General features: G+C 36.6%; 1 protein-coding gene across 1 annotated transcript in view; it reads left to right on the forward strand.

The window, feature by feature from the left end:
• The first annotated feature begins 2,752 nt into the window (after nucleotides 1–2,752).
• The window catches only part of LOC139308322 (semaphorin-4E-like), a 33,883-nt gene continuing 9,821 nt past the window's right edge, over nucleotides 2,753–26,814 (forward strand). Inside the window, exons 1-8 of the mRNA XM_070931828.1 lie at nucleotides 2,753–2,861; nucleotides 3,509–3,654; nucleotides 6,314–6,373; nucleotides 11,581–11,679; nucleotides 15,159–15,258; nucleotides 17,270–17,380; nucleotides 23,378–23,523; nucleotides 24,530–24,597. Of these exons, the coding sequence (XP_070787929.1) occupies nucleotides 2,753–2,861; nucleotides 3,509–3,654; nucleotides 6,314–6,373; nucleotides 11,581–11,679; nucleotides 15,159–15,258; nucleotides 17,270–17,380; nucleotides 23,378–23,523; nucleotides 24,530–24,597 (839 nt within the window). The remainder of the gene's footprint in view (nucleotides 2,862–3,508; nucleotides 3,655–6,313; nucleotides 6,374–11,580; nucleotides 11,680–15,158; nucleotides 15,259–17,269; nucleotides 17,381–23,377; nucleotides 23,524–24,529; nucleotides 24,598–26,814) is intronic.

Consider the following 26,814-nt stretch of genomic DNA (forward strand, 5'->3'; position numbering starts at 1 on the left):
CTGAGGGGAGCGTTGACTTGGTTAATTATGGCGGGGATCCACCATGTGAGGCGTGGCTTCTTGTCCTGAGAAGCTTGTCATAAAGGAGAAGGAGAAATTGGGAAGGAGGCTGAGAGGAGAAATTGGGGAAAGTGGAATGGGACGGTGGGTGGGTGAATTAAGGAATGGCTGGTGGGGTGGGGGGGCTTACCAGGGGAAAAGAGAGTTAGGTGGAAGGTGAAGTTTGAGAGGATTTAAGGTCAATATATAGAGAAAACTCTCAGAGGAAGTCCCAAAGGTGCCTTTTTTCAAGAGGCAACTGGACTGGATGGTGAGGAATGGAAGGATCCAGTCAGAGCTGAAGAAGCTTCTTGGATGAGAAGCCAAACTTCTTCAAAACAAAACAAAAACCAGTAATCCAGTTGCCTCTTGAAAAAGCATTTTTGGGACAACCATGACTTGTCCCAAACTGAGAATCTCCATAGACATTGAGTGAGAGGAAGGGTGGAGGAAATGGAGAAAATAAGAATACAAATGCCAGTTCAGGGAGTGTTACTATCCCTCTAAGTACATGATATCACAGGAATATTTAAATTTATATGCTGCTCCTCTCATTTAGGGGGGAGGGGTTTGCAGACAGTAAAAAGATAAATATAAAAGTTAAAAATTTGAAAGCTATATATATACACAGGTGAAACTTGAAAAATTAGAATATCGTGCAAAAGTTCATTTATTTCAGTAATACAACTTAGAAGGTGAAACTAATATATGAGATAGATTCATTACATGCAAAGCGAGATAGTTCAAGCCTTGATTTGTCATAATTTTGATGATTATGGCTTATAGCTCATGAAAACCCCAAATTCACAATCTCAGAAAATTAGAATATTACATGAAATCAATAAAACAAGGATTGTACATAGAACAATATCGGACCTCTGAAAAGTATAAGCATGCATATGTACTCAGTATTTGGTTTGGGCCCTTTTGCATCAATTACTGCCTCAATGTGGCATGGCATGGATGCTATCAGCCTGTGGCAGTGCTGAGGTTTTATGGAAGACCAGGATGCTTCAATAGCGGCCTTCAGCTCTTCTGCATTGTTCGGTCTTATGTCTCTCATCTTTCTCTTGGCAATGCCCCATTGATTCTCTATGGGATTCAGGTCAGGCGAGTTTGCTGGCCAATCAAGCACAGTAATCCCATGGTCATTGAACCAGGTTTTGGTACTTTTGGCAATGTGGGCAGGTGCCAAGTCCTGCTGGAAAATGAAGTCAGCATCCCCATAAAGCTTGTCTGCGGAAGGAAGCATGAAGTGCTCCAAAATCTCCTGGTAGACGGCTGCGTTAACCCTGGACTTAATGAAGCACAGTGGACCAACACCAGCAGATGACATGGCTTCCCAAATCAACACAGACTGTGGAAACTTCACACTGGACTTCAAGCATCTTGCAGTGTGTGCCTCTCCATTCTTCCTCCAGACTCTGGGTCCTTGGTTTCCAAATGAGATGCAAAAGTTGCTCTCATCAGAAAAGAGGACTTTGGACCACTGAGCAACAGACCAGTTCTTTTTTTCTTTAGCCCAGGTAAGACACTTCTGACATTGTTGTTCAGGAGCGGCTTGACAAGAGGAATACGACATTTGAAGCCCATGTCCAGGATCCGTCTGTGTGTGGTGGCTCTTGATGCACTGACTCCAGCCTCAGTCCTCTCCTTGTGAAAGTCCACAACACTTTTGAATGGCCTTTTCCTGACACTCCTCTCCAGGCTGCGGTCATCCCTGCTGCTTGTGCACCTTTTTCTTACACACTTTTCCCTTCCACGTAACTTTCTATTAATGTGCTTTGATACAGCACTTTGGGAACATCCAACTTCTTTTGCATTTACCTTTTGAGGTTTTCCCTCCTTATGGAGGGTGTCAATGATGGTTTTCTGCACAACTGTCAGGTCAGTCTTTCCCATGATTGTGATTCCTACTGAACCAGACTGAGAGACCATTTAAAGGCTCAGGAACCCTTTGCAGGTGTTATGGCTTAATTAGTTGATTAGAGTGGGACACTTTGAGCCTAAAATATTGAACCTTTTCACAATAGTCTAATTTTCTGAGATTGTGAATTTGGGGTTTTCATGAGCTGTAAGCCATAATCATCAAAATTATGACAAATCAAGGCTTGAACTATCTCGCTTTGCATGTAATGAGTCTATCTCATATATTGGTTTCACCTTTTAAGTTGCATTACTGAAATAAATGAACTTTTGCACGATATTCTAATTTTCAAGTTTCATCTGTATGTTAGTAATTGAATACTGGCTGAGTATGATGTGAGTGGTAGTCCTATACCATGTATCTGCAAAAGTGCCCAGAGTGGAGGAAGGTATTTATGGTATCCTGAGAAGAATAACAGGACTGCCTCCAATTTGAAGTATATTTTCTAAAATGAAAAATTGAGAGGAGAGTAGAATTGCCTAGAGATACCAGTAGAAGGAGGAAGAATTTACTGGCAGAGATTTGGAGTGATTTTCAGTAGAAACTAGGTATTTTTTCATTTTCAGGTGGAGAAAGTAAAATCCTGAAAGATGAGTTAGAATTAGAATTTAGAAATAGTAGATTCCTTCCTTCCTTCCAATAAAGGAGTTGATCAGCAATTAAAACTTTAACATTTAAATTAATATTGTAGAGCAAACTAGTGACTGTCCCTGTGTTTGTTTCTGTGTTTTGGACTGAAATTCCATGAACTAATGCATAGAATGTGCAACAATCTAGTTAAAATCCATGGGCACTACAGCTGCTTTTTGTCTTCTAATGCTTTGTGGAATAATTCAGCAGCAGGATTCAAGCAATCTTCTGAATATCATACCAAGAAAAACAGTGAAATACCAGTGTAAGCATCTTGTTGAATCTATTATTAAGAATTCTACAGAAATATGTGTCCAACAGGGCAATTTCTTATTAAATATGGCTTTCATCACCTGTTTATTAGTTATGGAAATTAAATTGAATTGTTTTGTGCAAATATAATCATATAGGGCAGGCTGTTTACGATGAATAAAAATTAAATAGTTATCTTGCATTAATGTATAGTCTGAATTTTCAAAAATATCTGGTTTATTCCTATCAAAATCTGGACTAGGCTGAGTTTTGAGCCAACTAGAATATAATGCTTATATTGAGAGTTCCTGAAACTTTATAAATGGACTTATCCAACTTTCCTCACTAGGAAGGCTGAACTTCTTTCAATATTATTTTTTATGCAAAACTGAGGTTTGGCCAATAAAATACCAGTACTTACAGTATATGATAATATACTTGTGTTATCCATTTTCTTTTTGCACATTTATAAGCCAGTTTTCCATTTAAAAATGCCTGTGGCAATGGACAATATTTCAAAGCAAAAAGGAAGTAATGCAAGAGAACTCCATATGTGGAAACTGAAACTAGAAACCAGTTTTTTTAAGCTATGTAAAAATTTTATTCAGGATCATATTTAACAACACCAAAGATTTAAAGCATTCCTTTCTTTTTTTAAAGCTGAAAATCTAAAGGTATTTAAAAAGCAAGGACTGTCCAATTTTTCTACTGTTTTGCTGAGTGAAGAAACAAATACTTTATATGCTGGAGTCAAAGATTATATCCTTGTTTTTGACTTAAATGACATTTCTAAAGAAATATCCAGAGTAAGTATTTTAAAATTCTCATGTATCTTTCTATTGAAAACTTTTGTTTATTTTCAATAAAGTTCTTTATTTTACCTATTTATCTCGGTAATTTGGTAGTGCTGACTCTAACCATCAGAAATTCCCTGTAATGTCAGAGACCTTTCTTTTCTAATCCCATCAGTAAGAAAGCTTTAACAAGGTGTAATTTTAAAAAGTGCAAAGCATATCTTCAGTTCACCGAGAAGTGGAACCTCTTGAAAACATGAATCTAGTATACTACTAAAACTCTTGTCTGAGTGAAACAGTGTATTGTGGGGCAACAAGGAATGTGCCTCCCATGGTTTTTATCTAGAGAAGGATTACTGACTGGAATGGGGCCACGGGGGAGGGGGGGAATAGTGTCAGGGGAGTTTGACTGCCACCTGTCACTCAACACCAGCCTTCCCACTAAATAAGACCAAATGACACATAGTCTGATTTTGTTGGATTGAAAACTCAGTATTTCATAGTGCTTGACGCAAGACAAGTGCACCAAGCTGATAATGTTAGGTGACTATGGCCGGAGGTCCACAACCTGAACCATACCCTGGTTGCACTTCCTGCTTTGGTAGTTCCTATTGTCACCTATGTTCCATTGAATAGTTTCTTAGCATCTTCCCCCTAAGCCTGCTGTTTGTGAGAGAGCCAAAGTGCTGTCATATTCTGTGCTGATCTTTGCGCAATTAAAAGTTTTTGGAAGTACTTACGATAATACCACTTCTGTTCAAGAAGCAAAGAGATGAGACGTACAAGATTGATGGGAAATACTTCAATCTCACTGGAGATAAAAACTTTTTAAAATGTCTAAAAGTTATTTCAGATATTAAAATACAAGCATTGGTACAGAAGAAGATAAATTGCAGCAGAGGGAAATTTTCTCCCCTAAATTTTTGTAAATTTATAAATTTCCTTACAAATTTTGTAAATTTGTAAGGAAATTAGGAAGAGAGTTCTAAATAGTATTGCAAACTACAAGAAAGTTGCCATTTCACCAACAAAGAATGACCTAATATCCAAACCTGTATAGAGATACAAAGGACTTTTCTTTAAGCACAACACTTCCTACAGGAATTTAGAAAATCCAATCTATTCCTGGCTAAATATTTTTACCTGAAGCATATGTTTCTCTGCTTCACTTACTTAGAGTTCCCAATTCTTTGGGCTTTCACACATTATTCAGAGATCTTTGGAGAAATGGAAAACCTTACTCTTTCTTAGTTTCTCTTCATGGACTTCTCAAAGGAAGTTCTCTTCATTTTGAGAAGACGAAAAATATTTATTAGTAGAGGGAAGAGCAGGTGTAATCTGGTTCTGAGAAAATGTGATAGCCACCTCTCACTCATGGAAAGTATAGAGACTGGCAAGCAGGCTATATTCCTAATAATCACAGCCTGATTCAATGCTGATGAAGCATCAAAATTATTTTTTGCATTTCCTTTTGCTTCCATTGTCTGATCCCTGCTTCCATAATTTCTGTTCTAAAACACAATTAGCACCATATAGCTCATCTCAGCAACTGACAAGCTATTTTTTAATCAGATTATCTAGCCTAATGACTGCTCTCACTGGCAATAATAGTTAAGGTTTCATTTACTATTTGGTCATTTTTTGCTAAGAAAATGAAGCTGTCTGTGCCCAAACAGGAAATTAGATGTGAACTATGTAAGACTTAAGAGGCTAAGCAGGTCCTGTTGGGCATTATTCCCACAGACAGGGCCTCCTCAGGGTGCTGTCGGCCAGACAGTGTCAGCTGGCGACCCCCAGGGGGAGAGCTTTCTCTGTGGGCGCACCCACCTTCTGGAGCCAACTTCCGTTGGAGCTCCGATGGCCCCTGACCTTCACTCGTTCCGCCACGAGTTGAAGACCTGGTTGTTCCATAGCCTGGACTGATTGGGGGTGGGTGGGTTTAATGAATTTTAAACTGTTTTAAACTGGGTTTTAACTTCATATCGTTTTAAGAGGAATTATGCATTTTACGGTTGTGAGCCGCCCTGAGTCCTCGGAGATAGGGCGGCATATAAATTGCATAAAATAAATAAATAAATAAATTATATTTCCATTGCTTTTGGCTTGGCTCTTTAGTTTTGATTTTATAGAATGGACCTAAAGCCCTTCATTATTTGCAAATTACCATTCTCAGGCTTCTGGCAAAAATCTGCTACCTTCTCTCATTGAGGGGGAATGAAGGAGCAGGCAGAGAAGGATAATCTTACCTATTTGTTCTACTACTACTGGAAAAAAAAGCATGAGACACCACCCCTCCACATCATCCTGGGTTTATAGGATATTGGTTTCCCCCTTTCCCAGCTAGTCCCTTGGCAATTGTCAGAAAGAGAACTAGAGATTGATACAGAAATTGGAGCAGAGAGGCATAACTGAGAGAGAAAACTATAGTAGATTTTTTAGAAAGTGTTTCTCTCAGAAAAATAGTCTAAATATGAAGCCATTTCTAATTTAAGATCATGTCTGATATCATCCTGGCCATAAAATCTTAATACTTGGATTTTATGTGTTAATCATCCTATATAGGAAGAGGGTACACCTAACTGAAGGAACTGGCTAGAAACAATAGCATTGGCTCAGCACTTTTACTTTATGGAAGATTTTAATATGTTCATTTGCCTGTTTTTATTCCTAGATATCCTGGTTTGCTTCAGAAGATAGTAAGCTTCAATGTCTTCGCAAAGGAAAAAGCAAGGTGTGCCTTGGTATAAATATTAAATTGATTTCTGGGATAGAGTATGGTTGCACTTCAGGCTTAAACTGATTTTCTTAAATTGTTCTTAAATTGATTTAGATGGATTTGTTATAGAAATGGCTAGTGTATATTATCATATAAAAGTAAAAAGCTGAGGTTTTATGTATGTTATGTTACTAATGTGCCCAAAGAGTAAGAAGTCAATGCTTTTCTTTTTCTTTTCCCCTTTCCCCTACACTTTTCCTTCTTTATTTTCCCATTATTTACAGTTTTCTTTGTACTTCTGTATTTTATATTTTGATAAACTAATATAATACTCTAGGGTTAAATTGATTTTAACAATTTCATTTACTAAAGTGAAATGTGAATTGAAACCTCAAACAGAAATTACTTGGGAACACTAATAAAATAGTGGGAGATTTGATGGGAATAGTCCTTGTAAGAGATTACCAGATTTGAGCCCAAGGGAGGGGTCAAATGCATCATCAGTCTCAAGTCCCTTTGTACTCACAAGAGATCCAAGTCCAGCCCACCTTGAATTCCATTGACTCTTATCTCCCGCCAACTTGCTTCAACCGTTAGTAGTTCAGATTCTTGTAGACAGCTTGTAACAAACCTTTGTGTTCATTTAAACTGCCTGATTTCCTGCGTTTGACAGTCCTGCCTGCCAAGCTAGTATCTGTGATTGGCTAATATATAAAGAAACCTGCCTTCAGAAGTATACAGGACAGATTTGTTAAATACATAAAATAAATAGATATGGTTGTCCTTATACTATTAACTTTTCTGTCTGATCAATACATGTCCAGTTTTGTTAATTTATTTTACTTTTAATTTTCTTTTCATCACCCCTTTCTTTTTCTTGTTAATGTAATTCCAAAACAGGCAAATCAATTGTGTTTTATAATTGTACTTAAATGACTAAAATAGTAAAAAAGATAAAAGCATAAGAAAAAATATACAAATCTGCAATTCAAAACATTCAAGAAATCATCTTTCAAAACCAAATTATCAAATTATTATTAGTCATCTTGCACCATCTGAAAGGATGATGGGGCAAATATTAGGTAGAATGAGAACTTCAGTCATATATTTTACAAGTTACAAACTGGGAAAACTTAAATCATTTTTGACTTCCATCTCCTAAGAAAGCACAACTGGCTGTTTGAAGCTTCAGGCCTACCTTAAATCTATAGCTTTAAATGAAAGAAAATGCCCATATTGAAGTCAATTTCCTCATCCCTGGTGGTCCTGGAGGCTATAATGACAGGAAATTTCTAATCTCCAATTTCTGGAATTTCCAATGAGCCCATCTAACTAAAAGTTATCTATAATTTTTGAAAACTCTGGCTCTTATTTGAGATGCAATCATCTGCAGTCAGCTGTTAATCTTGAAATTTGACAGCCGTTCTCCCAAAACACAAGGCTTCTTGGAATCTTTTAGTTATTGACTCTTGTATCCCTGACTGATAAATTGGGCCTTAAAATAAAAACAATTTTTTGCAGGCCAGTAGTTCTCTTCCCTAAGTAGTCCTTATTGGGAGAAAGGCTGAATGTTCCTTTCAAAACTTATTCTAAAGTCCTGAAAAGAAAACAAGTGCTCCCTCTGTACATCATTACCCTCTTCTTAGTTCTCAGATAGTCTTGTGTTATGGACTATTGGAGACTAGTTATCTCAGGAGAAAGAGATATGAACTGAAGTTGGTGTCTGAAGTCTTGGAGCAATTTTTTTCATTAGTTTGGACCAGGTTACAGGAAGTTTTGAGTCCCTCCTTTTATTTGAAAGTGAATATATAAGACTGTTTGGTAGTCTTGTATATTCTATTAGTTTAGTCTGCTATAAATTGTCTTTGCATTCAGGACAAATAATCTGCCATCAACAACAGTGAACTGATTGGATTGCAATGTTAAAGAACAGTGTTTAGTTGTGTGTTGGTTAGTGTGTCATTTCAGTAGTGGTTAATAGATGGGCTTGCCTAACAGCTAATAATGAAGAGATTGTATTGTCCACTTAGTACTGTATTTAAACATGAAGGGTCCTTGGTGCTCTTTGAGTTTGCTTGTTTTCTTGCAGATGTTTCATTACGCAAACTAGGTAACATCATCAGTGCTAGAGAGGAGTGTTGTGTGCTGTCAGTTTATATTCTGGTGGCTTACCCTGTGAGTGTTGGTGGGGGTGGTCTTAAAGATTTTTTTGCTTGGGCAGTTTACTGTTGGCTCTTTGGCAGTTTCTTGATTGGAGTATTGTTTACTTCTCCTTTAATGGTAACTAAACATTTATAATCCATGGTTGAGGTTGGTTTCTTGTGGTATCATCCAGCCTTCTTTATTCTTGTTCAAATACCATCACTAGTTGTCATTTCGTAAAGCATTTCATTACAAAGTGCTATAAAAACAGGATTTTTTAAACATTGGGGCTTGATAAAATGTGCACTTCAATTACTGAAGTAATGTTTGGCTATTACTAGTATTTATGAATGTGTTCAGTAAGGTGGGACCATTTGAGAAGATAGGAATGGACAGTCTAAACCAATGTTTTTCAACCTCAGCAACTTTAAAATGGCTGAAAAAAATCTGTGAGTTGAAGTTTAGTGTTCACAGTTCCAAATCTGTGAAGTTGAATCACAAATCATTGTGATTAAGAAACTGGTATCAATCAACTGTTCCCAGGCATTTCTAGATCTCCTTTTTGGAGTTGATTGAAGAATAGCTTCAACATTAATTTTAGTGATAAATGACTCATCACACCACCAAAATGTTTCACTTCTGACTAGACCCATATAAACATTGGACGCTTGACCATCAAACGTTCTTTTTAAACATATTGAGTGATCCTGCCAAGATTTATTGAAAATGACAAGATGGATTGTAATAAATTCATCAGTTTCCTACAATATTAGATTCAATAGTGTTTGAAATTTGGATTCCTGCATTGAGAATGCATTAAATGTTGCTTCAACTTCTAGAATTCTAACAGGGATTATCATAGCACTAGAAGCTATGTTTTGTGAAAGAAAACAAAGGAATTAATAATGTCTAGACTTCTAAGAAAATCAGACTGAGGGGAGACATGATTAAATGTTAGAAAATTTAGAAAATGTAAGTCTTCTACCTTTCATAAGGCCTTGAAAAACTGGTTCTTCCCATAAGCATTGGGAAGTGTAGTGTGTAGTAGTGTGAAGCTGCAGCTGAATACAGCTGAATGTGAGTATTTGTGTGATGGGGAAATGGGTGCAGGGAGCTTTTGTTGTGGTTTGACAGGTGTTGTGTTTTTTGTTATTTTGTGAGCTGCCAAGGGTTATGATAAATAGATAGGAGGCTGTATAAGTCTTATAATAAGTTAATTAAATACTTCCTAAGAGCAAAAGCTTTCAGTAGTGAAACCAATTACACAAATAGAAGCAGTGGGTCTCTTTCACTGGAAATGTTACAGCAGAAACTAAACTGTCATTGGTCTAAGATGTTTTAATTTAATTTTCACAGAGCCACATTTTGGATTTAACAGTCTAAATGGTATTTTCGAACTCTGTTCTAGCAAAGAAACTCTCTAAGATTTCTCTTCTTTCATAAAGTCCTTTGAATGGAAATACTACAGCTAGAAACTGAGAACTTGATTCATGTATACCAGGAGTGTCAAACTCATAGTCCTCAGGCTGGATGCATCATGCACTAGCCACCCCCCACCCCCCCCGTTTTAGCAAAGGGGAAAAAAGTTACGATACGTCATTTGACGACGTGTTGTCGCGAGTTTGACACCCCTGATGTATACCCTCTGCTCTGTTACTGATCTGGGGCTCTGTTCTTCAAACTACCTTTTCCAAACGCATCCTCATGTTTCACTTAGGAGAAAGGAGTTAGGATTTCTTTCCCTCAACTGCTGTCTTTAACAGGTGAGGCTGTTAATGCAAATCCACTGAATTATGAACCTTTTATTTCCATCCATCTCCAAATCCAAGTAGTAATATGCATGGTCCGGCGATTATCCTGACCATTAACTATTAAATAGAATATCATCACACTTTTAGATCCCGTTTAAGTACAAGTAGTCCTTGACTTACAGCAGTTCATTTAGTAACTGTTTGAAGTTACAACAGCATTGAAAAAAGTGACTTATGACCATTTTTCACACTTATGACCGTTGCAGTATCCCCATGGTTACATGATTTACATTCAGAATCAGATGCCTGATAATTGGTTCATATTTATGATGGCTGCAGTGTCCCGGGGTCATGTGACCATATTTTGCAACCTTCTATCAAGTAAAGTCAGATTGTTAAGTCAGATTCACTTAACAGCCATGTTACTAATTTAACAACTGCAGTGATTCACTTAACAAATACGGCAAGAAAAGTTGTAAAATGGGACAAAACTCACTTAACAAATTTCTCACATTATAAATTTTGGGCTCAATTGTGGTCATAAATCAAGGATTACCTGTACTTATATTTGTGCTTCACTGCAAACTGCTTTCCAAAGCAGTTATGGATTTGTTTGTATTCCAAAAACACAGTTTTGAATAGAAATATAGGAAACATTGCGAAAACTGTGAATTGTCTTGTATAGGAAGAAGGAAGGTTATGTGTGATTGATTTATTACAACATTTCTATATCAGTCTAACCTCACTACTTGATAGAAACCTAGACTACCATCCACCTGAAGGGAGTGCCAGAATAAGATAGTTATGGCTATTATCTCCATCTGCTGCTTCAGCAGTAGCTGCAATTCTAGCAGAACCTTTAAGTCATGGACCTGGTTTTTCAGGGGAAGGCCAGCTTGTCCAAAATTGGGATCAAGCCAAATCAATTTATAAATAGTAAAATAACAAGGGCTTAATATATGCTTTGAATGAGAAGTATCATCAAGGCAGACTTTGGAGAAAAAACATTTTTTTCTCCCTAGAATCAGTAAAAAGGTCTAAATTACATTAGAAGTGATTTAATATATTGTGAAGAGAGAAATTAAAACACATTATCATGTAAAGAATTTTCCTGCTCATCCAGTGTCCTAAAATTACTTAACTGCACCATTTATCAGTGCATTTGTTGGAAAAGTGTTCTTGTGTTCTCTCCAAAAGAAAAGCATTGTTCTTCTGCCCAAGGATCTTACAACGCCAGTCTTTGCTTACATTCAACAGCAGAATAGTTTTATAAGGTTGAGAATATAACTGCAGATTTGTTGAAGTTAATCATTTGTGTGCATTTTTCAGGCAGAATGCAACAATTATATACTTATTATGCATAAGATAAATGCAACAAATTTATATGTATGTGGCACAAATGCATTTAATCCAGCTTGTCGTTACATGGTAAGTTCATGGCATATTTTTTGGATTATTGCACTATGTCTTTTACTTATGGGAACAAAGAAATTTCTTATTTACTCACAGTATTTATCTTAAGCCACTTTCTGAGTCAGGGGGAGCTACAAAATAGCATAAGAATTCTAGAAATAAGTAATGTAGGATACACCGTTTGAAGCAAGTACAGGTAGCCCTTGATTTACAACCATAACTGAGCCCAAATTTCTGTGTGCTAAATGAATATTTGTTAAGTGAGTTTTGCCCCATTTTATGACTTTCTTGTCACAGTTGTTAAGTGAATCACTGTAGTTGTTAAGTTAGTAACATGGCTGTTAAGTGAATCTGGCTTCTCCATTGACTTTGCTTGTCAGAACTCACAAAAGGTGATCACATGACCCTGAAACACTGCAACCGTCATAAATATTAACCAGTTGCCAAGCATCTAAATTTTGATCACGTGAACATAGAGATGCTGCAATGGTTGTAAATGTGAAAAATGATCTTAAGTTACTTTTTTTAGTGTTGCTGTTGTAACTTTGAATGGTCACTAAATGAACTGTTGTAAATCAAGGACTACCATTAGGACTGTCCATTGGAAGCTTTTTCTTCACCCTGTTAAAATCTTAGTAGCCATGGAGGAAATGGTACTATTTACAAAAGATAGTACAAGATCCAACCATATTCATCCTATTTCTTTTACTTGGCTTTCAGAACTGTTATGTTACCCTAAACAAGGTCATAAATTATGAACAATCCTTGAATATAATCTGTTGATTAGGTTTTCCAGGAAGCAGGAAGAATTCAACAGAACATACCAGCACACTAGCTTTCTCCTGATAAGTTAGAATTCTTTATAACAATTCTAATTTAGCATATTATCTGAACTAGTTAATCAACCCTTAACTACCAGTGAAATTTAGTGAAATTGGGAATATCACTAATCCCCACAATGGAAGAATGGATGATATTAATAGCTACTAAGAAAAAAGTTTTGCTAATATTATAAAAAAGGCTTACAATTTAGGAATAAGTTCCCAGTCCTCTTTGCTCTTTTAGATCACACTCCTCTGCCTAAGTCAAAGGAGATACCTCTCATAGGATGGGATCAGATCCCTCACAAACAGTAACAGCCTCACAGTTTTAATTAAGTACTGGACTAGGACAATCTAACAAACAGGGCAATTACAACCTTCAATATCAGAGAGTCAAAATAACATCAGATGAAAGAATCAGAATACCCTCTGGAAAACATGTACAGTAGGTGTTTTATCTCATCCTCCCAACTGTTTTCTCTATTCTCCCGTTCCAGAGAAATGCCACCCAGTGATGAATGACATCTTCCCTTAATGTAGGTGATAAAATAGAAACTTCACAAAAGTTCTCCAATTTTTAAAACTCTATTCAAGAAAAATTAATGGGGTTGGAGAGCCAGCTTAGACCTTAAAAGGGTGAACTGATAATGTGAGATTACAGATTCTCTGTGGAATGAGATAAATTCTGGAATAGTATGGAAAGAAGTTATACTACGGTAGCCTCTTTGGATCTCTAGGAGGCTTATTTTCACATATCAATTCATTCAGCTTATAAAGCCATCTTTGAGTATGAGTTTTACTTCTAATAATTAATATTCTCTGGAACAAAAGTGTTTATTAAGATTATAGTTGCAGGAAACTGTTCATTGTAGGAAACTGTGTTCACATCTGGACAGTTTCCATTATCTGCTGTCCTTGCCTTGCCATCAAGGCAAAGTAGACATAAGAGCCATAAGAAAATTTAGAGAAGAGTCATACAGCTTCCTCACAAAAGATTGTATCACTTGTGAGCTGTTTTTAGATATTCAGCTGTATATTTTTCTCTTTTTAAAAAATATAATTTTATTTAAATTATCATAATATAAAATGAAAATGAAAATAAAGATATTAGGGAAATGTGGAAGGGAAGAGAGAAAAAAAGAAGTGTGGGTTAAAGGAAACAGGAAAGAAAATTAAGTTCCAACCTTTTTCAGCATAATAAAATAAAAATAATAAGGCAAGCCTTAATTTTTTACTTTTACATAACTATAAACTAGTCATTTCTCTAAGAACAAACTTATCCCAGTCAGAATTTCAATTTTTTTCTGTCTCAAACACAAAGTTTAGAAGTCTTTCCAAGTAGAGAGAAAGCTGGATATATTTTTTCTTCGATTAAAGCAGTTAATTTGTCCATCTCTGCTAGCTCCATCAGTTTTTCCATCCATTCTTAATACATGTTTCCATTTTTGCACATAAATAATTTTTGTTGTAGTCAGCATATGCAAAGTTTTTTCTTTTTCTTTTTCTTTGGACCAATAGTCCTAAAAGGAAAATCTCTGGTTTCAATATTATATTTATTTTAGGAAATTCCTACATTAAAATGTAAATCTGGTCTGAATATTACTTTGTTTTATTTCAAGTCCACCAAAAATGATAACACGTTCCTTCTTTACAATTATGTTTTCATCATTGTATACATGTATACATGTGGCTATATTTTTCTTCAGATGAACAGAAAACAAACCTTGAAAAGGATTATTAGGTTCTGCATGCCAAGAGTCATGACTTTATAAGCCTAGTCACCCTACAGGGGCTCATGATGGTATATAGTGAGATAATTTTGAGAAGTGAAAATACTCCCATAAGCTTATTCTGATTTCGTATTGATAACCACTTCCCTTCAGAGGTGGCTGACCTTTGCTTTTCATATGGACACCTTTATGGATTCTCCAATGCATTATTGTAACCTCTGGTGTTAGTATATGGAGATGGGAAGTACATTGCTCATGAAAGATGATATAGCCTTGGGAATGCTTTGGAATCCTATAGTAACTTTTTTTTTTTTGAACACCATACAGTCATCATAGCATTGTCTAGTTTCCAGTCTCTGTTCAGCCCATTATATGTTAGGATAATCAAAGATAATTCCTGACCCTTACAAAGGACACTTTAAGTTATATTGTCTGATGAGTTAGGCTTCTATTCGTTTTTTTATGATCAGATTCTCACTTTCTGTTCTAGTATAGAGCATATTAGGTCTCGACATTTAACAGAAATCTGGCTCAGGTGGGTGGACATGGAATCAAAGGAATGGATTTTTTCACAACTGCAATCAGCAGCAAAATTAGGGTAGATTTTTGACAGCTAGTGGAAATGGCAGATGGACTACTGTCAGTTGATTTTTAGGACACTTACATTTTTCTACTCAACCCTTTGATAACCAGAATTTTTTATAGCATCAGAATATGGAGAACATCCTAGACTTTGGTTTCCAGACTTGAGATTTTTCTCAATAGAACCTCCTTAGTTTTTGTTTCATATAAAGCACTATTTCAGTCATCCAGATTCATGCTCAGCTTGGAAGTTGAATGGAGTCAAGTGGTCTTTACCTTTTAATGGATAAGGAAACTGATTTAGCAAGAAATATGAACATTGTCACTAATTCATCTGCTCTCTGGGAATTATTTAAAATAGGTAATTGACAATATGAAATTAAAGTTGTATACAAGAGCTACAGAAAGCAGAGGAAGATGTCCATATGAACCAACTGTGAGTTATGCCTCTTTAATTGTTGGTAAGTTTTCTCCTTGCCCTGAAAAATGTCTTGATATCTTTTTCATTTAGTCATGGTTGTCAAGCACTGATTACTCAAATTAGAGTGAATATATTTCAGATGTGATGTTGCTTATCAGTCTTTGAATAAAAGACTGGTTTGAAAAAGCTATCAGGAAACTAATTGCATATGCAATCTGCCTATACAGTATATCAGCTCTTCCTCAATAGCTGGCTGATGTAGGATTTTTTTTTGAAAGACTCTAATGACATATTTATTCTTTTTCAACTTTGTCTGCTTATAGCCTTTGTTCTTTTCTGCATACTGTAGATTTCAAATGAAGTACAAGGTCATAGTGGGGGGAAGAATGTTACCCTATTCTGCAGGCAGCAGCTTTTTGGTTAAAAAGTAATTTTAAAAAAAGAAGCTGATATTTTATACAAAGACTCTTTTCAAACTATTTTCTATTGTCATTGGACAATCAATGTAGCCTTTTAAACTTAGCTGCTTGTTTTCCTCTATTTTTGGAACTTGCTGATATGTTTGACCACTGCTTCATTCTGTCAGGCATGTTTGCAATGGAAGCTAAATTGCTGACAGCAGTCAACGTGTCAGTCTCAGCCAAAGGCTGTACATAGCTCTTAAGCAAAATGCCCTCAACTCTCTCCTCCCACCTCCATTGTAATTCCACATAGTTGTCATTATTATAGCTGTCTCCATTCTCTGACTTCAGTCCATTTTTCTTGTCAGTGCCAAGTCACCTTCAAGCACAGTTGAACAGATAGCCATAGCAAGGAGAAATAGTAAGAGTGAGGAGGAACAGATGTTGGTATAGAGTAGGAAGGACTGACTTTGCCAGTCCTTAATGTTGGCATTAATATTTTCATATTAAGATGAAGAAAGCTATGCTGTTGGACTTGCAATAATGCAAGGATGGCTTTTTGTGTTCATATTATTTATTATGTATTGGATGGTTATATACTGTACCATTGAGTCAGATTAAATTTCTGGCAATTGAATACTCATAATTCTGACCTGGCTTACAAAAGTGTAATTTTTCTAATGATATTCCTATTCTGTTTTTGATACCACATATCAACCTTTAGCCATAGTTTTCCTCTTCTACTTCCTTTATTTCTTGCCATGAATTATAGCAACATTTATTTAACTTGCTAAATTAAAATAAGATTAAGCAGGTTTATTGTTACAAGATCGTAACAATAAACAATTGTTACTTACGAGATCGCCTTCTGCTACCGACAGCCTCCCACCGGCCAGTACGCTCCCACAGAGAGGGACTCCTCAGGGTACCGTCGGTCAAACAATGTTGACTGGTGACCCCCAGGGGGAGAGCCTTCTCTGTGGGGGCACCCGCCCTCTGTAATGAATTGCCCCCAGAGATACGGATGATCCCTGACCTACGCACCTTTCACCGTGCCCTCAAGACGTTATTGTTCCAACAAGCTGGGTTGGCCTAAACATTAATTTTAATGGGTTGTTTTTGTTTTTAATGATGTTGGGGCCAAATTATCTATTATGTTTTTAAATTGTTTTTAAATTTTATATATGTGTTTGTTTTATCTTTGGCTGTGCACCACCCTGAGTCCTTCGGGAGAAGGGTGGTATAAAAATTAGATTAAATAAATAAATAAATAAATAAATTGTTGTGCATGGTTCATCATTCTGTGGAGAACTGCTGTAACTCAGACTAATGTTAGGCTACTCACATGCTAAACAACCATCTTTAATCTATTTCTATTTTTATTTTAAAGGAAAAGCAGCTGTGAGACCCCAGTCCAGCATCATATTGTGATCATCGACCTTTCCATAACCTGCATACATGTTATTAAATTCCAAAGGTGCCATTTGAAGTAGTGGCCCAGATATGGGATTTGACATGGCTCACACTTGTGTCTTCTATGCTTTTGCTTCTATATTTAACCTTGAGCTATAGCACACACAATATACCCATCTCCTCCTGCAAATTGTGGCAGGGATAAAAAGATACGTTTTTTTATTTGCTTTGTCTCAGATGGTGCACTTTATACAGCCACTTCAAATAACTTCTTGGGTACAGAGCCAATTATATTGCGGAGTTTCAGGAATCCTTTAAGGACAGAATATAAAGCATCTTGGCTTAATGGTAAGACATTTTATACAAAATTAATGAAGAAAATGGTGTACAGTAGGGCTTTTTTTGCAAGTTAGTTTTTACCGTGATCTCAGCTGCCTGTGTCACAGATTGTCACAAACCAAATTTTTAACATACAATTAAACTTGTCAGCATAGGAAAAAATTGCCTGATGAGAAAATAACACTATAAGGAGCATTCTGGAGTTACAGTAGTAGCTTAATAAGTAAGTAATTTTTTATTGAAACAAGAAGTCTTTTTTCCGATTTTATCAGGGATAAATGTAACCCAAGACAATACTCCAAAATTATAACCTAGTCTTTAGACAAAAACAGCTGTATAAAAGAATTGTTGCAGATTTTAGTTGGAGAGCTTTGAAGTAAGGGCTGTTTTAGAAAATATTAAAATAATGGATCTGTCGCCATCCCCATTCATTCTTGCTCCACAAGTTTGCTAACTGCTCTAGAATATACCTAGTGTATTTTATTTATTGATTTCTGATATTGATATATCACCAGAATCCAGAGGCATGATATTTTACAGCCATAACAACACAAATCTATATACATAAAAACAAAGTATAAAGAATCAAATGATTAAGCTTTGGAATAGGGTGAGGATAGAACTGGTTTCATTTGATGCATTAGAGAAGGATAGTTGAGGCACCATATTTTGGTTTTATTGGTGTTTTGGCTTTTTTCTTTGTTTATGTAGCTTGCCAGATTTTTTTAAAATGGGTGGTTATATAAGTCTTGTAAATAAATAAATCTTAAATACATTCAGAATAGTCCATCTCAACTCCTCCTTAAAATAGACTCAAGGTAGACATCAATATGTTCTGGGTGGGGAGATAGGGCTTTCCTATAAGGTAGGAGCCATCACTAAAATTCACCTTTCTCAAGTTTGCATTGATGTAACTTGTGCAGTGGGAATCCATAGTGTTTCCCTCTGAAATGAGCGTATCGGATAAATCAGTTCTACTTGGAGAAGGCAGTGCTGCAGAAACCATATGAGGTTCTTAAAGTCAAAAACAGTTGACCAGAAACCAGTATAGCTATAACTCTAGACTGGAGATGGAGGCATCTGAGACTTCGATTAGGAGCTATAAGACATTTGGGATCTCTGGACTTGTGTGCACTGGAATCAGCAACATTGGCAGCACCAATGGAGTGGAGTCAATGGAGCTAGTAGTACCATGGATACATATTGTAAATACAGTTGCCCAGAGTAAGACAGAACCAACTGAGTTTTGACATAAGTTGTGAAGCTACTGCAAAGGTTTGCTAGGGACCGGAAAGACTACAAAGAAGATTGAGGCTTGAAGCGCTGTGTGGTTCTTTGACTGACAAGCTGTCATAGGTCAAATACCAGGGGTAATGCTCAGTACGGCAAGGTGAGCAAGGCTGGCAAAGCAAGAGGCTGGGGTGGCAAGGTAACATAATGTAATCAGGCAAGGCCCGATACTGTCTAGACTCTGGGGCAGTATGTACTCTGCCACCTTCTTGAACATTTGGCTTGGGCAGCAGAATTGATAGTCTCATGACTCATGGGTGCTTTTGGCCTGGGAAAGTGGCCCATGTTGTTGACTCTTGTTCAAGCTTCAAGTTCACAGGTCCCTCACCTACACTAGGGCCTGATCTTTTTCTGTTGATATACTGCTCTGGGACTTTAAATCCTCTGCACACCTGTGCAAAGTTGGGGGGCTTGAGGAGCACTCTAAGATTTCCTCAGGTTGTGAGCTGTTGCTGCTGGGCTCTAAGGCAAAAGCAGCTGACAGAGTGATGGGGATCCATGAGGGACTAGAATGACTTTGGGACCTTGGGTAGTGCCATGGATGAATAAGTGAATAAATGTGAGTGTAAGTCTGAGTGACTCAGTCTGGAAGGTAGAGACTGGGGTGGGAAGAAACATGGAGGTAGAGAGAGGGCAGGTAGAAATATTAATGGTCAGAAGTAGATATGGTGGAAATCTGAACAGCTCCTGTTCAAAGAATAGCTGTGGCAGCTGTGTTCAGGAGAGCTTTTATAACAGGGCTGTCAAACTAACAGCCCGTGGGCCAGGTGCGTCACACACTGGCCATGCCCATGCCCTGTTTAGCAAAGAGGATATGTCATGTGATGCCACCATGACAACGCAAATTTGACACCCCTGCTTTATAAGCTCCATCAAGTGCTTCAGCTGTACCCTTTCCTAGAGTGAGAGGTATTTCAGACATTGATGCCCTAGTTAATGTGCTCTACATAGGACTATCCTAGAAGATAATTTGGAAGCCACAGCTGGTCCAGAATACAGCAATGTGAGCAGCGGGGTGTGCATCATGTTACATGTATGTGTCGTTCTTGCTTTGTGAGCTTTACTGGTTACCAGTTGGCTTCCAAGTTAAATTCAAATTGCTGATGATCATCTATGAAGACCTATATGACTTAGAGCCTGGTTATCTATCTGGGGTCTATCTCTAATAATTTCTGTCTGCTTAATGAGATTGGGGACAGTGGGTGCACTTCAGATCCTTTTAGTCAAGTAATGTCATCTAGCCAAGCCTAGGCAGTGTAGTATCTGTGTCCCCCCCCCCCCCCCCCCGTCAGATGATTTTTGTAGATTCATATGTCACGTATCCTACAGTTGTTCTTAAAGTTGTTAAAACATGGCTCTGTTTTTAGGGCTGCGGCTATGGTGGACAAACAAAAAAACCCTTTGTTAGGGCTTGTTTTTTTGGGTGGGGGGGTTGGTTGGTTTCAGGATGCCGATATTTTATTATTTTTGTTTGACATTTTTCTTATTGTTTCACTGTTCCTGATGCACATCTTTTCTTAATATTTGGGTTTTCTCTGTATTATAAAGCTCTCAGTGTCAGTCTCCAAATCTAGTAATAAATTTAAAAATAAATAAAAATGGGTTAAGGTGTGATGGTTCGCCCTTAGAAGACCTAAAGGGCTAGGTTGAAGACAGATCATCTTGGGGGAGGTCTTTCTGTATGGCCACTAAGAGCTGATATCACCCTGATGGCTTATAGTCAGTTCGAACATGGTGTTGTCCATTTGGAGTCATCCAGGTATAAAACTGTCATTTGAAATGCTGACAGAATGCTAGCAATCAACAGTTTTTTTCTGTCCAGACATCTATCAGTCATTATCTGGGCATCATTAGATTCCTAGTTCATATTTTCCAACACTTTTCAGTATGGCTATGTCAATTTCCAAACCTCTGGAAGCTTCAATACAATCATGTCCTACTACTTGATGAGGTTTCTGTTACTTCCAGACCAGTGGTGGGTTGCCCCTGGTTCAGACCGGTTCTATAGAACCGGTAGTAAAACCGGCGGGAGGCTCCGCCCATCAACCACAATGTCATCAGGAAGCTTCTACACATGCGTGCATGTGTGCATGTGCGTGGCCCCGTTGCAAACCAGTAGTAAAGCTAAGTAGAACCCACCCCTGTTCCAGACATCAGGATCTTATCCGTTGACAAGTTTTTATTATTTATATACTTACTTATTTACGTATTTAATTTATTATTTATTTCTATGCGCCCATGATTCTGTTCCTTTTTGTTGAGCCTCTTTCCATAAATATTCTTGTCATGTTTAGTGAAATAGTTTGTCCATCACTTTTTGCTTTGCTAGAATCTTGCTTTTTGGAAAGCTGCCTGATTTGGCCTGTTTCCTTTAGATCAGTGTTTCCCAAACTTTTGACATATGTGTACCCCTTCTATAATTTTCGTAACACTGAGTACCCCTCATAAAAAACATATGCTTTAATAAAAATCAAAATATATTTATTTTTTCTTTTTTTGGTACAAACACAAAATAAACGAAAGTTATATTATAAAGAACATTTATTTGATTCAATGAGAAGGATTAAATTGTTTATGTTGAGATGACAGATCATCATAATTTGGTTCCCTGGTTGTTAATTTTAATCTGAGATGCGGTTCCACGTCCAATAGTCTGTTCCTTTTTTTCGACTTAATGTCTACAAATGCAGAAAAAGCAACTTTGCATAAATATGAAATTGGAAAAGGCAAGATGTATTTCAGGACTTTTTCTGTTAAAACCGGATACACATGTTGCATTTGTAACCAGAATGATGTTAAAGTACACTCCTTATGTTTATTTCTCAAGAATCCGTCCGAAGCTAACTCCAACCGATATCTTATAATAATCAATAATTATAATAAATAATCAAAATCAGTGGAACTTACTAAAGCACGATAACAGGCGCCCGGAACTAACTATTAAAGAAGTAAGTTGTCTCTGTAACGAAGTGCAGTATATTCATGCCGTGTCATGCCTCACAAGACTGTCTAACCATTAGATAACACTGCAATTCTCCAATGTTTAAACAGCTCCGTGGCTCAGCGTCAACTGTTAATGTTCCCGCAGTTTAAAAATGGCCGAACCCGATCTGCGCGAAGGATGCGCAGAAGTTCCCGCCATAATGAGTTGTGATACGATGTACAATGGCCCCAGTTCCCGTGTAAAAACTGCGATACGCGCCTATTTCTTTCCTTGTTCTGTGGGCACAGCTAAGCACGGTGCAGTGGATATTCCCACGTGATCCCCACCAAACTCCGGTGCAACGCGTACCCCCACCAAACTCTTCCTGTACCCCTGGGGATACGCATACCACACTTTGGGAAACACTGCTTTAGATATACCTTTTACTTATACAGTATCTTTGATATTCATTATCTTCCCCTAACATAAATTCTACAGATCTTTAGCACAATAATATTTCTTCGGGGACATTTCTGGTTAGCCCTTTTTTAACTCAGTTCCATATTACTTAAATTCTCAATTCCTACCTGACTTTTCTTCAAGTTCTTTCTAGCCCAGGATTTACTTTACACCATTTCTTCTCTGCCTTGCCTCAAATTCCTTCCTCAGATCTCTCAATTATCCCTAATGCATTTTAAATCCTATCAAAGCTATCTGATTTTCTTTCATAGTATCTGAATTACAAATTGCTTTTTTGACTGTCCTAAGCTAAACTGCCAGAAGAGTAGCACCAAGTCTGTGTCCTTTACTCTTAGGAAAAACTGCATACTAGTTTATTAAATTTAATTATAACCTTCTAGCATGATATCAAGGTTCTCCCAAGGATTCCATCATTAATAGTTTATAATTTGTAAACTTATTTCATTTAATTAATTGCTTCAAAATCAGATAATTAATCCATAAATAAAGTTCTTCAATCCACTGACAGGCTTATTTTTCACCAGTTTTACTTGCCAGCAGGACTCCTTATTCCTTTTGTGACATAATAACAGAAACAAGATACAAAGAGATTTAATTAGTTTCTATAAACAGTTCTTTTATTTAAAAAAGGACAAAATTGCTCTCATTTAATTTGGGTAATAACACATTATCCTTCTTATAAAAGATTAATGTTTCATGTTATAGCTGGGTGTCTTATGTTAATCTGTGTTAATTTCTGCTGTGCCCTAATTTTTAAGAAGTAAAATTGGAAAAGGGGACGGACTCAAGCAAATATGCACAAAGGACAGGATTTAAAATATCACCATGAGGTAATTCATGTCCTCATTTTAACTCATGCAAGTTTCAGTACCTGCTGAAAATTTATACTTTACTAATAGATTGTGTATTGGTTTAAATAAAGACACCCAACTATACATAAAGAGGTGAGTTGATGGGAAAGAAAAAGCTATCAGGTCAAATGGGTTGCTATTTTATACATTAGGGAGGAAAAATGTAAAGAATATTTCTAGGAAAGTGGAAATCAAAGCCATATTTGGCCAATGCAGGAGCTAGGTGTTGAGCTTTGATGTATTTGACTATTATGTTTTTAAAGACTGAAATTACAACATTTGAATTCATAAAATCATTACTGCCCACATTTTACTGGACATTTTGATTATTTTAAAGAGAAAAATGGAATAGCAATAGCTTCTTAGTATTCTTCCCTGTCTTTAGCTAAAGCTAGATAACAACAAAAATTCTAAAATCATCTGGATTTTCTTTGTAGCCTTGCTTATTTTTATGTGTTCCAGAACCCACTTTTATTCATATGGAACTCATACAGGAGAATGAAGCAATCTCTGACTCTGACAGAATTTATGTGTTCTTCACGGAAACTGCTACTGAGTTTGAGTTCTACGATAAGCTTCGGGTGTCACGAGTAGCTCAACTCTGCAAAGTGCGTGTTTGAATTCCTATTTGCTTCTCTATTAGACTGTGAAAAATGGAGTCAGTGGAGATATTGGGCTGATAGGAAATGGTTCATATTTTCATTGAGAAAACAGAATTAGAAGAAGGAAATTGTACTCCATCTCTTTAAGAAAGAGAGCCCTTTATTTTGACTCTGTAGAACACATTTTTTCCTTTTTGCTACTGTATTAAGAGGAAGGAAGACAGGCAGCTAGCTCTCAAATGGTTAACCATCAAGTGAATCTTTAAAATTCTATAGACCTTACATATGTATGCATAATGTTTCCCTACTCAAGATGTCCCAGTCCTGAAAAAGGCTTAGTACAGCTGTTTGAAGTGGTGGTCCTTTGTTTCACCAAGCTTAATTCAAAACGGTGGAATTCTGCCTCAATACAGAATTTAGATCAGAATTGAGAGAACTCATAAAACCTGCGCCAACTGGAGCACCAGGGCAAGCCTCTTTGTTTTGGCCAACAATTTGTCTCGGCAAATGCAGATATGCATAAAAGATTGCTGAAGGCTACTGCTTTGACATGGCATACCAGCTGCTAGAAGTGGGTTTACTTTAAAGAAAGGGAAGTTTCATTTTCTGAAGTGAAGTGAGTCTTTGAAGTTTTGTACAGGTTTAGTATTTAGTGAATTAAATATCCAGAGATTTCAGTTCCAAATCAATTATGAATATTTTCTGTTGTGTTTATTATTTTTCCTGTTCTCTTGGTGCATCTTCTGGATCTATTACAGACTCATTTTTCAGTGGTGTTTATCAAGCTGCTTGATTTATTTTCATAAAGCAATGAAATAATGTATTAAAATCATAAAACAAGTTAGCATTTTGGAACATTTTGCTAAGTAGTTTTGTAACAGGATTTGATTTTTCTCTCCTCAAGGGTGATCTTGGTGGAAAGCGAACATTAAAAAAAAGATGGACCTCATTTTTAAAATCTACCCTTCTGTGCTCTGTTCCTGAACTGCAATTTCAATTTAATATCCTTCAGGATGTCTTTGTAGTCAAGAATTCAAACTGGCGGGAAACCATAATTTATGGGATTTTTACCCAACAATGGTAAGAATTCTTCTCCATAATATCCCAAGACATTTTCAATCTCTTAAAATTAACCACAAAGGACAGGTATATTGAAAGTATAATAATAACCACATAGTTTAAGGAAAGATCTATAATCACTGGCAAATACAGATTCAAGTTAAGGTAAAGGTATGGCATTTGATTCCATTATTTTTGTACTATACTCTGGCATGAAGAATAAAAGGTCAAAAGCACTCAGATTTGTGAACTCTTATAAAGCATTCAGGAGGCTTGAACTGAGAAATTTACTGCAGCAGTTAAACTAGTACAATGGTCCTGAATTTTAAAAAAAACTGCTGTATCATCTTATGGCCACCATATTGGTTTTGTTGAGAATACTTTTGTGGCATCAATTCCCTAATATTGTTAGGGAATACTGATTGATAAATGATTTAATTCATGTTTTGGTGACCTCAAGATTAAATTATTATACATGTTCAAAGTTATATTTTGAATTCTTGCTTACTGAACAAACCATGGTTGCCAGATTAATACATTATACTAAGACTCAATGAGGATGGGTCATATAAACATAGTCAGAAATAAGCATACCATTCTATGATTTCTCCCATAAATCCTGCTAATTTGTCTTGCTATGGCAGAGATGGGATGGTCCTGGGAGAAATGAGCAAAAAAATCTGTGTACACTGTGTACGCTGAATATATACTCACAGCAGGATCACCAGATATGAAGCTCATCCCACTGGCCCAATTAATGTTTGTTTAATTAAATTAAATTTTCCACGTTGACCCTCAAAGCTGCTTAACTCCTCCCTTTCAACCCCCACAAAAGAATTTTTCAGCTCCATTTGTATAGAGATATCACCCTATTACTAGCTATTGGCCTTTTAGCTATTTTAGCTAAGGCTAAAATAATTCTAGAAAAAAAAGGGTTGCTCAATCCTAGATTAGACCCTAACCCAAGTTTATCCAAACTTTAATGATGGAATTAAAAAGCAACTGAAATCTTGGAGTAAAAAAACCCCTAAGCTGCTGGGTTTCACTCCAAATCCATCTCATACCGATCATTGTGGTATATGTGTTTATATGTGTTCCTGGGAGAGATGAGGAAAGAGCGCTGGAAAGATATGCCAAGAAAACTACAAGGAAGAAATAGTGTAAAGTGATTGAGGTGCTGGATGATTGACCCTTCAGGTGAGATGGCACTCAACTTGCTGCTGAGGAAGAGTTGAGGATCTTTTGGGGTACCAATAGTGTTTATGACATAGCTGGATTAGAGCCTTCAAAACATCTAGTTGTTTTCCTGCATGTTTTCCATGCAGGAAAAGAAAATTGAAGCTGCAGGAGATGTATGGAATGTAAGTAGTATAAAAGTTAAACACATTAAAAGAAGAAATAAATCAACTATACATAGATAGACAAATAGATCATAGAAGAAATCAATCCACAGACCTTGCTCAAGGTGACACGAATAACCAAATTATCACCCTTTGAACAAATTATGTTAAAATCTAGTTCTCTGGAGAAGTCTGTAATGCTGGCAAAGGTGGAAGGTAAGAGAGACTGGAGAATGACGAGGAAGCAAGATAATGGATTTAATTACAGCAGCAATAGGTTGGAAGATCTGAAGGATCAGGCTGTTCACAGATATAAGTTTTTGATCATATTAAATATTGTCATAACATTTGATTGATTAATGTAATAGTATGGCCATCAAGTTAAGTGACTTAGCATTTTTTAAAATGGAGAAATGTATAGCAATCTGAGGTATTTATTTATTTATTTATTTATTTATTTATTTGTTTATTTGTTTATTTGTTTATTTATTTATTTATTTATTGGTTCGTTTTATATGCTGCCCTTCTCCGGAGACTCAGGGCGGCTTACAATGCGTTAAGTAATAGCCTTCATACTTTTATATATACCTGGTTAGTAGGGCTTCGGGCCCCTCTAAGCGGTGGGTTTTTTTATACAAAGTCAGTTTATTGCCCCCACAATCCAGGTCCTCAATTTACCTACCTCGGAAGGATGGAAGGCTGAGTCAACCTTGAGCCTGGTGAGATTTGAACTTGCAGTAATTGCAGACAGCTGGTGCTATTTAACAGCACTTTAGTCTGCTGCGCCACCAAGGCTCTTTATAATAATATTTATAATTTTATAAAATTTTATAAATATAATATTTTGCAAGCTGTTGTCTGCTTTCTTAAACTAAGAAACACAAAACATACATTTAAT

The sequence above is a fragment of the Pituophis catenifer genome, unplaced genomic scaffold, assembly GCF_029215685.1.
Source record: "Pituophis catenifer annectens isolate HBS135680 unplaced genomic scaffold, rPitCat1.0.hap2 SCAF_1, whole genome shotgun sequence".
NCBI lineage: Eukaryota > Metazoa > Chordata > Lepidosauria > Squamata > Colubridae > Pituophis > Pituophis catenifer.